This window comes from Rhinopithecus roxellana, chromosome 14, assembly GCF_007565055.1.
Source record: "Rhinopithecus roxellana isolate Shanxi Qingling chromosome 14, ASM756505v1, whole genome shotgun sequence".
Lineage (NCBI taxonomy): Eukaryota > Metazoa > Chordata > Mammalia > Primates > Cercopithecidae > Rhinopithecus > Rhinopithecus roxellana.
In genome coordinates this window covers 121946407-121959529 of record NC_044562.1, presented here as the reverse complement: position 1 = coordinate 121959529, position 13123 = coordinate 121946407, and the positions used below count along the sequence as shown (strand labels likewise).

General features: G+C 46.7%; 1 protein-coding gene across 3 annotated transcripts in view; it reads right to left on the bottom strand.

Annotated features, from left to right (window-relative positions):
- The window catches only part of FAM168B (family with sequence similarity 168 member B), a 39759-nt gene extending 27756 nt beyond the window's left edge, over positions 1 to 12003 (bottom strand). Inside the window, exons 1-2 of one of the 3 annotated variants that reach the window (XM_030916293.1) lie at positions 11761 to 12003; positions 106 to 186 (exon numbers count right to left, since the gene is read on the bottom strand). In XM_030916293.1, the coding sequence (XP_030772153.1) occupies positions 106 to 175 (70 nt within the window). In that variant the 5' untranslated portion in view covers positions 176 to 186; positions 11761 to 12003. Of the gene's footprint in view, positions 1 to 105; positions 187 to 11195; positions 11294 to 11486; positions 11637 to 11760 lie in introns of those variants that run through there. The other 2 variants (XM_030916294.1, XM_010378685.2) reach the window with 2 other exon arrangements.
- Positions 12004 to 13123: the final 1120 nt, after the last annotated feature.

The window sequence follows — 13123 nt, the reverse complement described above, 5'->3', positions numbered from 1 at the left end:
TCTTGTCTAAGCCACTTTGAGCTACGTTTGTCAATAGAAAAAGTGACATGAAAATATACCAAGTAGTCAAAGTTCAAAAATGAAAACAAAATTGTATTTGCTTACCTGGATAACCAATTCCTTTGGCATTTGCATAGGGAACCCCAGAAGATCCAGGACTATAAACAGGATTCATGATTGCAAAAACTAAAAGAAAAAAAAGGCGATTTAGCCAAGCACTTTTGCTCTCTGATTGTTCTCTAGTACCAGTCCCAAAAAAGCAGGCAGCTAGAGTCCTTTCTCTGTGCTGCTTATAAAACAGTACATTCACGCTGTCCACAACCAGCAGAGAACAAAAAAGGGACACTCAATGTCCTAATGGGTGCCAAACCAGGGCATGATAAACTTTTTTTCACACTTCTCCTCAGTCCATCAGAAGCTAAGGAATAAAAATTGTTAGCTCTATGTTCACTAAAAACAAGGGGAAAGGCCAGGTACGGTGGCGCACAACTGTAATCCCAGCACTTTGGGAGGCCGAGGTGGGCAGATCACCTGAGGTCAGGAGTTTGAGACCAGCCTGGCCAACATGGTGAAACCCCACCTCTACTAAAAATACAAAAATTGGCCGGGCATGGTAGCTCATGCCTGTAATCTCAGCACTTTGGGAGGCCGAGGTGGAGGGATCACTAGGTCAGGAGATCAAGACCATCCTGGCCAACATGGTGAAAACCCATCTCTACTAAAAATACAAAAACTAGCTGGGCGTGGTGGTGCACGCCTGTAATCCAGCTACTCAAGAGGCTAAGGCAGGAGAATCGCTTGAACCAGGTAGTTGGAGGTTGCAGTGTGCCAAGATTGCACCACTGCACTCCAGCCTGGCTACAGAGCAAGACTCCATCTCAAAAACAAAACAAAACAAAAACAAAACAACACAAAAATTAGCCAACTGTGGTGACACACACCTGTAATCCCAGCTACCTGGGAGCCCGAGGCACAAGAATCACTTGAATCCAGGAGGTAGAAATGGCAGTGAGCCAAGCTCGTGCCACTGCACTCCAAGGTGGGCTACAGAACGAGACTTTGTCGCAAAAAAAATAAGCGGAAAATTCTACAAGTAACCAAAATGTTCTTCTAACAGAGGATAGTTAACCAAGATATATCCAGGACATCAAGTATCAGGCAGCTGCTTTTCAAGAAATGTTTAAAAACAGAATAATACAATGTTAAGTGAAAACAAAGTAGGGTATTACACTGCATCCTGCACTACACAGTATGATCCCAAATAAACACCTATGTGTATAAAGATGTGCATCCCTGCACAAACAGAAAAAAAGTCTCAAAGGAAATATATAAAAATATGAACAGTCACTGACTCTAGATGGGAGCGGATTTAGTGTTCCTTTTGCAGTTTCCTGTATTTATTTACTATTATTATTATTTTTTTTTTCCCAGACGGAGTCTCGCTCTGTCGTCAGGCTGGAGGCACAATCTCAGCTCACTGCAACTCTACCTCCCAGGTTTAAGTGATTCTCCTGCCTCAGCCTCCCACATAGCTGGGACTACAAGCGTGCGCCACCACACCCAGCTAACTTTTGTATTTTTAGTAGAGACAGGGTTTTACCATGTTAGCCAGGATAGTCTCATCTCTTGACCTCATGATCCGCCCACCTCAGCCTCCCACAGTGCTGGGACTGTATTTCTTCCCCCGCCCCCTACCCCACCCCAAAACAGGGTCTTGCTCTGTTGCCCAGGCTGGAGTGCAGTGGCACAATCTCAGCTCACTGCAACCTTGACCTCCTGGGTTCAAGTGATTATCCCACCTCAGCCTCCCTAGTAGCTGGGACTACAGGTGTGGTGCCACCATACCTGGCTAAGTTTTGTGTTTTGTTTTGTTTTTTTAATAGAGATGAGGTTTCATCATGTTGCCCAGGCTGGTTTTAAACTCCTGGGCCCAAGAGATCCACCCACCTCAGCTTCCTGAGTAGATGGGACTACAGGTGTGTGCCACCATGCCACACTAGTTTCCTAGTTTCCTGTATTTCTTTTTTTTTTTTTTTTTTTTTTTTTTTTTGAGACGGAGTCTCGCTCTGTCGCCCAGGCTGGAGTGCAGTGGCCGGATCTCAGCTCACTGCAAGCTCCGCCTCCCGGGTTTACGCCATTCTCCCGCCTCAGCCTCCCTAGTAGCTGGGACTACAGGCGCCCGCCACCTCGCCTGGCTAGTTTTTTGTATTTTTTAGTAGAGATGAGGTTTCACCATGTTCGCCAGGATGGTCTCGATCTCCTGACCTCGTGATCCGCCCGTCTCGGCCTCCCAAAGTGCTGGGATTACAGGCTTGAGCCACCGCGCCCGGCCAGTTTCCTGTATTTCTTTAAAAACTTGTTAAATTTTTTTTCCTAATAAAGACTAATTGGTTACAGCCCAGCAACTCTATTAATCCATTCAATGTTTTATCATCCATAAATATTTCTTTTTCCTGACAAGTTCAATAACTTGTACAGCCACAACCAGGACTCTATCCCTTCCCCAATAGAAGTATTGTTGGGAATTGATTCCCATTCAACTCTCTAGTAAGCTCCTCTGAATCTTATCCAGTGTATTATTTAACTTCATTTATTTATTTTTTAAACGTGGTCTCGCTCTGTCAGTCATAGCTCACTTCAGACTTGATCACCCAAGCTTAAGTGATCTTCCCACCTCAGCATCCAGAGTAGCCAGGACTACAGGTGTGCATCGCCACATCTGGCTCATTTTTAGTAGAGATAGAGTCTCGCCCCGTCGCTCAGTCTGGTCTTGAACTCCTGAGTTCCAGTGATCCTCCCGCCCTGGCCGCCTAAAAATGCAGTGTATTAGAGTGTGAGCTTTCACTATTTCTCATCTGGTAAATCATTCACTGATGCATGTGGTTATAAAGATTAAGATGATCTTTAAGATTTAAAACAGCATGTGTGGGGTAGGGGGCTATATGGGAACTCTCTGTACCTTCTGCTCAATTTTGCTGTACATCTCTACCTTCTGCTCAATTTTGCTGTAAACCTAAAACTGCTAGACCTAAAAAAAGTCTATTTTTAGGCTGAGTACAATGGCTCACGCCTGTTATTCCCAGCACTGTGGGAGGATCACTTGAGGCCAGGAGTTCAAGACCAGCCTGGGCAATATAGCAAGCTTCCATCTCTGAAAAATAGGTAATGAGTAACAAAACATAAAATGTGCATTTTAGGTCTGCCTTCTCCACATTCCCATTTAGAATGTAGCCAAAACAAGTAGGGAACATGCACCTGGTTCTGCTTAAAGGCAATTGTCTCCAGCATCAATAACACCTGGTACAAAATAGGTGCACCTACCTACCAACTTTCTAAAAAACAAATGCCTTTCAGAACACTCTAGCTGTCAAAATCCATTACAAAGACAAAATACAAAAAGAAACCACTTCAAATTTTCAGCTCATTTGACTCATTTAGAATACTCACAACCAAGCAATCCTGTACTAAGAAGAAAATACTAGGTCACATCCTTAGCCTCTGTAACAGGAAGTTCTGGATTAAATTAGGAATAAACTGCCAACTTTAGTAACTAAAACACTCATTACCTGAACTGTCTAATTTTTTTAAGCTTCAAAACCAAAGCCAAATGCCAAAATTGTCATGTCGTTCACAGCTACAGCTACGTGATAGGTCTTGACCAGCAATGACCAACAAAACTTTGTACAATGACCACATCCTTCTCTATCTGTGCTGTCCCCTACAGGAGCCGCCTGCCAAGAGTGCTGAGCACCTGAAAAATAAGGTTAGTGTGAGACTGGATCTTTTAGCTTTATTTAACTTCAACGTAAGTAGTCACATGTGGCTAGGGGTTACTATACTGGACAGTGCAGGCCTACAGTTCAGAGTAGGGAGAAAACAAGTATACAAAGGCATAGCAGGTAAGCAGGAGAATCACTTGTGTGTCTTACTCTATAGTTTAGGAATAAACAAACTAGCAACTGTCAATCCCTATTCCCCTGTACTTTTAACCCATGCTTGGCAGATGTGCAACAAAGAAATTGTGGAGGTCTGCAAATATTTCACCTACTTCTCTGCTTCAACTATCATCTCCCAAGAAGCAAGTATTTCCCAAATGTTATTTCTTTCTTCTGTGCCAGGAGTTAATTTTATTTCTTTTTTTTTTTTTTTTTTTGAGACGGAGTCTGGCTCTGTCACCCAGGCTGGAGTGCAGTGGCCGGATCTCAGCTCACTGCAAGCTCCGCCTCCCGGGTTTACACCATTCTCCTGCCTCAGCCTCCGGAATAGCTGGGACTACAAGCGCCCGCCACCTCGCCCGGCTAGTTTTTTGTATTTTTTAGTAGAGACGGGGTTTCACCGTGTTAGCCAGGATGGTCTCGATCTCCTGACCTCGTGATCCGCCCGTCTCGGCCTCCCAAAGTGCTGGGATTACAGGCTTGAGCCACCGCGTCCGGCCAATTTTATTTCTTAATTGAATTCCAGATAAGCAAAGCACTACACAAAGGCCAGAGATAAAACAAAAGGGCAAGTCACAATCTCTTCTGAGTTTTACAATCTAGAAAAGCAATGTCTAACAGAACTGTTCACAAAGATGGAAACAAGCCCTGGCAAGATGGCAAGACCCTGTCTCTACAAAAAGTAAAAAGATTAGCTGGATGTGGTGGTGCACACATGTGGTCCCAGCTATTTGAGATCAGTTGAGTCTGGGAGTTCAAGGCTGCAGTGTGCTATAATCATATACCTCAGACAGTGGAGCAAGACCCTATCTCAAAAACATAGATGAAAACGTGTCTGGGCCGGGCGCCGTGGCTCAAGCCTGTAATCCCAGTACTTTGGGAAGCCGAGACGGGCGGATCACGAGGTCAGGAGATCAAGACCATCCTGACTAACATGGGGAAACCCCATCTCTACTAAAAAAAAAAATACAAAAAATTAACCGGGCGTGGTGGTGGGCGCCTGTAGTCCCAGCTACTCGGGAGGCTGAAGCAGGAGAATGGCGTAAACCCGGGGGGCAGAGCTTGTAGTGAGCTGAGATCCGGCCACTGCACTCCAGCCTGGGTAACAGAGCGAGACTCTGTCTCAAAAAAAAAAAAAAAGTGTCTGTACTAAATATGGTAACTGAATTTTTACTTTAATTAACTTCAATAGTCCTATGTAGGTGACAGCTATTGTACTGGACAGTGGAGACATACACATAAAATTAAAAGTACAAATACTTTTTTTTTTTCAGACGGAGTCTCGCTCTGTCACCCAGGCTGGAGTGCAGTGGCCGGATCTCGGCTCACTGCAAGCTCTGCCTCCCAAGTTCACGCCATTCTCCTGCCTCAGCCTACCGAGTGGCTGGGACTATAGGCGCCCACCACCACACCCAGCTAATTTTTTGTATTTTTAGTAGAGACGGGGTTTCACCATGTTAGCCAGGATGGTCTCCATCTCCTGACCTCGTGATGCACCCGCCTCGGCCTCCCAAAGTGTTGGGATTACAGGCATGAGTCACCACGCCCGGCCTAAAAGTATGATACAAGGCAACAAATGTTAAGAGTCACAAGAGAATAAAGTGTTCTGAGGGCTGAGAGGGGAGAGCAAAAATTCTATGGGGGAGGGAAGAAATAGGAAAAACTTGATTAAAGGGCAGCATGAGGCCGGCACAGTGGCTCATGCCTGTAATCCCAGTACTTTGGGAGGCCAAGTTGGGAAGATCACTTGAGGTCAGGAGTTGGAGACCAGTCTAGCCAACATGGTGAAACCCCATCTCTACTAAAAATACAACAAAAATTAGCCAGGTGTGTTGGCAGGTGCCTGTAATCCCAGCTACACAGGAGGCTGAGGCAGGAGAATCACTTGAACCTGGGAGGCAGAGGGTGCAGTGAGCTGAGATTGTGCCACTGCACTCCAGCCTGGCAACGGAGCAAGACTCCATCTCAAAAAATAATAATAATTAAAGGGCATCATTTCCAGTCAACAACGGATAGGAACAAATCAGCCACAGAAATGAGAAAAAGCAAGACGCATTTTAGGAACATTAGGCAATTGAGTTTGTTTGGAGCTTAAGCTCTATGTAGGGGCCGGGCGTGGTGGCTCACGCCTGTAATCCCAGCACTTTGGGAGGCCGAGGCGGGCGGATCACAAGGTCAGGAGATCGAGACCATGGTGAAACCCCGTCTCTACTAAAAATACAAAAAATTAGCCGGGCGTGGTGGCGGGCGCCTGTAGTCCCAGCTACTCGGGAGGCTGAGGCAGGAGAATGGCGTGAACCCAGGAGGTGGAGCTTGCAGTGAGCCGAGATCGCGCCACTGCACTCCAGCCTGGGCGACAGAGCGAGACTCCGCCTCACAAAAAAAAAAAAAAAAAAAAAAGCTCTATGTAGGGAATCAGTAATAGATGATTGTGGAGACACAGCTTAGGTTACAACCACCAGATGGAGACCCTTAACTATGGGCTGAGTGGAGACGCCCTCTGGTAGGCAAGGAAGCTCCTGAGCCGCACAGGTAAACAGAATTAGCACATGACCCCACAATTCCACTCCTAGGGCTATACCCAAGAGAAGTGAAAACACATGCTACGCCTGCAGTTGGACGTGAACATTTGTAACAGCATTATTCCTAACAGCCAAAAACTGCAAATCCAAATGAAGTACTGAAGGATGTTAGGAAGCTCTCCTTCCATAATGACGTGACTTATAGCCTAGAACAATAATAATAAAACTCTACTCAGCTAGTTGCAGTGGCACATCCCCGCAATCCCAGCACTTTGGGAGGCCGACAAGGGTGGATCGCTTGAGGCCAGGCGTTCGAGACCAGCTTGGGCAACATGGCGAAACCCCGTCTCTGCTAAAAATACAAAAATTAGCTGGGTGTGTTGGTACACACCTGTAATCCCAGCCACTCGGGAGGCTGAGGCATGAGAATGCTTGAACCTGGAAGGTAGAGGTTGCAGTGAGCTGAAATCGCACCACTGCACTCCAGCTGGGGCCACAGAGCGAGACTCCATCTGAAGAAAACAAAAAAAATCAAATGGAACCTTTACATCTAACTTGCAGTTTACAAGAAAGGCAGGAGTAGGAGGAAATATGCTGAATGACACCATGAAGCAATCAGATAAACCCCAAAAGTGGGACATTCCAAAGGACAAATGACCCAGTTTCTTCAATAAGGCAACAGTGGGGGGGAAAAGGGGAGGGAGAGGAGGAAAGCTAGATAGTTCTAGATTAAAATAGACTTAGATATAAAGGCAATAGATGAATTTTGGTTGGACTCTTGATTTAGACTGAAACAACTGTAAACAGAGTTTAAAGATATCTGGGACACGACTAAATACTGGGTATCAGCTGGTACGAAACAATTATGTTTAAGCCTGTTAACAGTACTGTGATTATGTACAAATACATAAACTTGTAGAGACACAATAAAGTACATAAAATTGAAAATGATACATCTATGATTTAAAATATTTCTATAAAGAGCAAATACAACAAAATGCTAATAATCTTTACATCAAGATGTCGGATATAAGGTTGTGCACTGTATTGCTGCATTTTCAATTTTGCATAACGCAAAACTAAAGAAAAAACACATCATCACCAATCTACCTGAAATTTTAGTGCCACTAAAATCTTCCTGTAACCACCAACTTTCCAGTCTGATTTGGTGTGGACTAAGAAACCCAAACCCAAGGCTGGATCTAGAGCTTACCACCTTTTTTTTTTTGAGACGGAGTTTTCACTTTCGTTTCCCAGGCTGGAGTGCAATGGCGTGATCTTGGCTCACTGCAACCTTTGACTCCCAGGTTCAAGCGATTCTCCTGCCTCAGCCTCCTGAGTAGCTGGGATTACAGGCACGTGCCACCATACCCAGCTAATTCTGTACTTTTAGTAGAGACAGGGTTTCTCCATGTTAGTCAGGTTGGTCTCGAACTTCCAACCTCAGGCGATCCGCCTGTCTTGGCCTCTCAAAGTGCTGGGAATACAGGCGTGAGCCACCGCACCGGGCCGAGCTTACCACATTTTTAGTTTCCCATTTGAAATGACTCAACTGTCACAATTCCTATGGGTGGTTTGACACCTGCATTAGAATAGACAAATGTCAGATTACTTTTAAAAAGATGACAGCAAAAATTCCTAACTTGAAAATCAAATAATAATCAGAAGAAAAGTCTGTCTTTAAAATGAAAGACCTGGCTGGGCGCGGTGGCTCACGCCTGTAATCCCAGCACTTTGGGAGGCCAAGGCAGGCAGATTACGACGTCAGGAGTTCCAGACCAGCCTGGCCAACATGGTAAAACACTGTCTCTACTACAAATACAAAACTTAGCCGGCCTGGTGGCACATACCTGTAGTCCCACCTACTTGGGAGGCTGAGGCAGGAGAATCACTTGAACCCAGGAGGCAGAGGTTTCAGTGAGCCAAGATCATGCCACTGCACTCCAGCCTGGGCAACAGTGAGGCTCTGTCTCAAAAAAAAAAAAAAAAAAAAAAGACAAGACAGACCTATCACTACACTATTTTTTCCTAGTTTGGAAACATATCATCTCTAAACAAAGTTCCCACACAGAGCACTAAGAATGAAATACTACAATAAGAGGCCTTTAAAATTTTATATCTACAAACCTAATTTCAAGAAGTTTAAATTCACTCTCAGAAACACCAATATACAAGATATAATACTCAGAAACACCAATATTGGAAAGTCTCAGTAATGTCTGACATCAAGAGCTTGTAGATGTGGTGGCAAGTGCCTGTAACACCAGTGCTTTGGGAAGCTGAAGCAGGACTGCTTGAGCTCAGAAGTTTGAGATGAGCCTGGGCAATATAGTGAGACTCCCATCCCTATAAAAATTTAATATATATATCATATATATGTTTTTGGTTTGTTTGAGATGGAGTCTCACTCTGTCGCCCAGGCTGGAGTACAACGGCACAATCTCAGCTTGCTGCAAGCTCCGCCTCCCGGGTTCACACCATTCTCCTGCCTCAGCCTCCCAAGTAGCTGGGACTACAGCCACCCGCCACCACGCCCGGCTAATATTTTTGTATTTTTTGTAGAGACAGGGTTTCACCGTGTTAGCCAGGATGTTCTCGATCACCTGACCTCGTGATCTGCTGGCCTTGGCCTCGCAAAGTGCAGGGATTACAGGGGTGAGCCACCACGCCTGGCCAAAAATACATTTTTAAAAAAGAGGCTGGATGCAGTGGCTCACATCTGTAATCTCAGCACTTTGGGAAGCCGACGCGGGTGGATCACTTGAGGTCAGAAGTTCAAGACCAGCCTGGCCAACATAGTGAGCTGAGACCCCATCTCTACTAAAAACACAAACATTACCTGGGCATGGTGGCATGCGCCTGTAATCTCAGCTATTTGGGAGGCTGAGGCAGGAGAATCACTTTAACCCGGGAGGAGAAGGTTGCAGTGAGCCGAGATCACACCACTGCACTCCAGCCTGGGCAACAGAGCAAAACTGTCTCAAAAAAATAAAATAAAATAACATAACATAAAATAACAAAATAAAATAAAATAACATAACATAACATAAAATAAAAAGAGCATATAGGCCAGGGGCGGAGGCTCCAGCACTTTGGGAGACCAATGTGGGTGGACCACCTGAGGTCAACAGTTCAAGACCAGACTGGGTAACACGGTAAAACCCTGTCTCTCCTAAAAATACAAAAATTAGCTGGGCGCAGTGGTGTGTGCCTGTAATCCCAACTACTCGGGAGGCTGAGACAGGAGAATCCCTTGAGCCCGGGAGGAGGAGGCTGCAGTGAGTCGAGATCACGCCATTGCACTCTGTCTCACAAAAAAAAAAAGAGAGAGAAAAGAGAAGTTCTCTACTCTCCCCCAAACTTTACCTTCATTATCAAGGTTTGGGTCTGCATCTGACTGGGAGAAATTCATGTATTTCTACACAGTACAATCAGACAGACTTAACAGACTGGAACACAAGACACGAAAAAAGTATTACTCTGTTACAGTGGTGTACTGTTCTTTTAAAATTGTGCTTGGCCTGGCGCGGTGGCTCATGCCTGTAATCCCAGCACTTTGGGAGGCCAAGGCGGGCAAATCATGAGGTCAGGATATCAAGACCATCCTGGCTAACACGGTAAAACCCCGTCTCCACTAAAAAAAATACAAAAAAATGAGCCGGGCGTTGTGGCGGGCGCCTGTAGTCTCAGCTACTTGGGAGGCTGAGGCAAGAGAACGGCGTGAATCTGGGAGGGGAAGCTTGAAGTGAGAGGAGATCCCACCACTATACTCCAGCCTGGGCGACAGAGGGTGACTCCGTCTAAAAAAAAAAAAAAAACGTGCTCAATTGATCCAGGAAAAAAAACTGTCTAAATAAGACAACTTTGGTATAATTTCCCTTTAAACTACGGAACCTATTAAAAAATCATTTTAAAACGCACTGTAGATTTTTTTCAATTCTAATCCTCTACTTCTACAGCATTACACTGCTCTCATTTCCTAACAAATATATTAAGATCTGATAAGACGACCTGCGCTGCTTACTCCCGCCTTCTAGGTTCCAGGCACTTAACTTACACACACTTAGGCACTACGCCTAAGTGCACGAGTCAGAAGAGAACTACCTGCTTGGGCATTTCTAGTGAATGCTGCACAGGGAACATCCAGGAGAACCCAAAGAAAGCAGGCTCCAACTCTTAAAAGTCTACAGGCCGCCTTCTACCAGACCTTAACTTTCATTTAGTCAAAATCACAACTAATTTTAACTCACTTTAAAGCTTTCTTGTATTCAGAAACATTCCAAAATGTTACATGAGTAACATATGCCAACACTCCACCAAAGTAAGCCGGCTTTGTAAAGACAAAGAGAAGCAAGATTTTCACAATTTCTGCAACACTAGCTTCAAAATTAGAATAGCCTTACACTGTTCAAATCTTGGCTGTCAAAGCAAAAATAACCCACTCCTTCTTTATCTACAAAAGCTTAAAAATGTGTTCCTGTTATTGCCAAAACCAAAAAGTTTTATTTAATCTAGAATCTTTCATCCACAGTATTTGAGAAAACTGATCTCAAATTACACAAGGATGACCTGAAAGTTTAAGGAGTGGAAACTATATAAACCTTTTTATTTGTAAAGTTTCCTGGCATGCGAAAACACTGCAAAATATTCTTATGTTTTACTTTAATGATTAAACATTAACTCAAACAGCCCATGAGATGCAAATTTCATGTTTACAAACACTATAAAACAGAAATACCCTTATTTGTGGACGTCGTAAAGGCGCACTGCACTCTTTTTTCAAAGTTAACCCAGGATGGGCCACGAAACGTCCTTTCTGAAGGAAATCTTAAAAGCCTGTAATTTAAATCGTGCCTTTTCAAGCTGGAAAGAGAACGCTCAGATTCCGCCAAGCAAAAAAAAAAAAAAAAAAAAATTATCTTTACTTCGTGGGTAGACAAAGTGAGTAGTTACACGTAGGAAATGACTATTGTCACAGCGCTCTGCCCCCGTGTTTCACGCTCGCATTCCTGACGGCTGTGACCCCGACCTTTAGGAGAACGCCCCGCGCCGCGAAGCCACCTCGGCCACCTAGGCGGCAGGCCCGCGCCGCCAGGACCGCACCTGCCCGCGTACGTGTCCGGCCGAGCTCCGCCCCCGGCCCCCGCCCGGCCTTGCCCGCGGGACAAAGCGCACCCCAGGCCGGTCCAGACGCCAAGCGACCCCGAGCCGCGGGCCGACCTTGGCACCGCCCCGAGACGGCCGCACAAAGCGCCGCACTTCCGGCCTGGACGCGCAGTCGCCCGCCGCCCGCCCCCACTCACCGCGCCGCGGCGGCGACCTGGGCCTCAGTGACCAGCGCACGCCGGCCCGCGGCGGGCTTGGCCGTGGGGCGAAACGAGGGAGGGCGCGCCGAGGAGACCGGCTACGATAAGAGGCTGACCCTCCGAGCCCCGCGTCTCCGCCGCCTCCCCGGCGCCGCGCTCCCGCTAGCTCGGCTCCGCTTGGCCCGGCCCGCCTCTCCGCAGCCCGCGCTCCCCGCCGACGCTGCGCAGCCACCGGAGTCGTCTACCTCACTTCCGCCCGAGATCGCCGCGACGGGGGCGCGCCAGGCACGTGACTGCACAGCGTGCGCGCTCCCGCCGGCGCCCTCGAGACGCCCGGATGGACGAGCGCGGGGGCGCGCGGAGCGGGCTCGCCCCAGTTGGCGAACGGATCGGGTGTAGCTGTAGTTTTTGCTTTCACTCTCTGTGAAAAAAGTATTTGATTTATATTTTGAGATAGACCCGCGCCGCAGAAACCCTTGTGTGTGCCCGGACGCCAGGGCGCGGGCCGCTCAGGCCGCACCCGGGAGTCGAGCATATCCCCCGGGGGTCGGAGCGGGGCGGAGCTCGGATCACGGAGCCTTTGCCAGTGCTGAGGCTGCGGGCGCCCGCTCAGGAGTGCAGATTTTAGAGAATGCAAGTCAGTTTCAAGTGTAGAAGTGCGGAATCATTTATATAGACAGAGTTCAGGAAAGGTGTACTAGAATGTTAGTTTTTTTTTTTGAGACGGAGTTTCGCTCTGTCACCCAGGCTGGAGTGCAATGGCGCGATCTGGCTCACTGCAACCTCCGCCTCCCGGGTTGAAGCGATTCCCTTTCCTCAGGCTCCCGAGTAACTGAGATTCCAGGCGCCCGCCACCACACCTGGCTAATTTTTGTGTTATTGGTAGAGACGGGGTTTCTCCATGTTGGTCAGGTTAGTCTCGAACTCCTGACCTCAGGTCAGCCACCCACGTCAGCCTCCCAAAGTGCTGGGATTACTGGTGTGAGCCACTGCGCCCGGCCAAATGTTAGTATTTTTATGTAAGGCTTAGTATATAGTTACAATGGTTTGATTAGTTCAAGGGGTCTCTCGGGGGGAGGTATGTTTATTATTTCATATTAAAGAGGTGTGTGTCTTAGTGTTTGTGTTTGGGGTGTCGTCTGGTCTGAGCTAGGTACAGGATGACAAAGGAGGGAGTTATTGCAATAAAGATTAGTGACGGAAGGGAGGAGGCCTGGCTCTGGTCTTTTTTCAGTCGTTTATAAAATAAAAACAGCCAGGCGCCGAGGCTCATGCCTGTAATCCCAGCACTATGGGAGGCCGAGGTGGGCAGATCACGAGGTCAGGAGTTCAAGACCAGCCTGGCCAACATAGTGAAAAA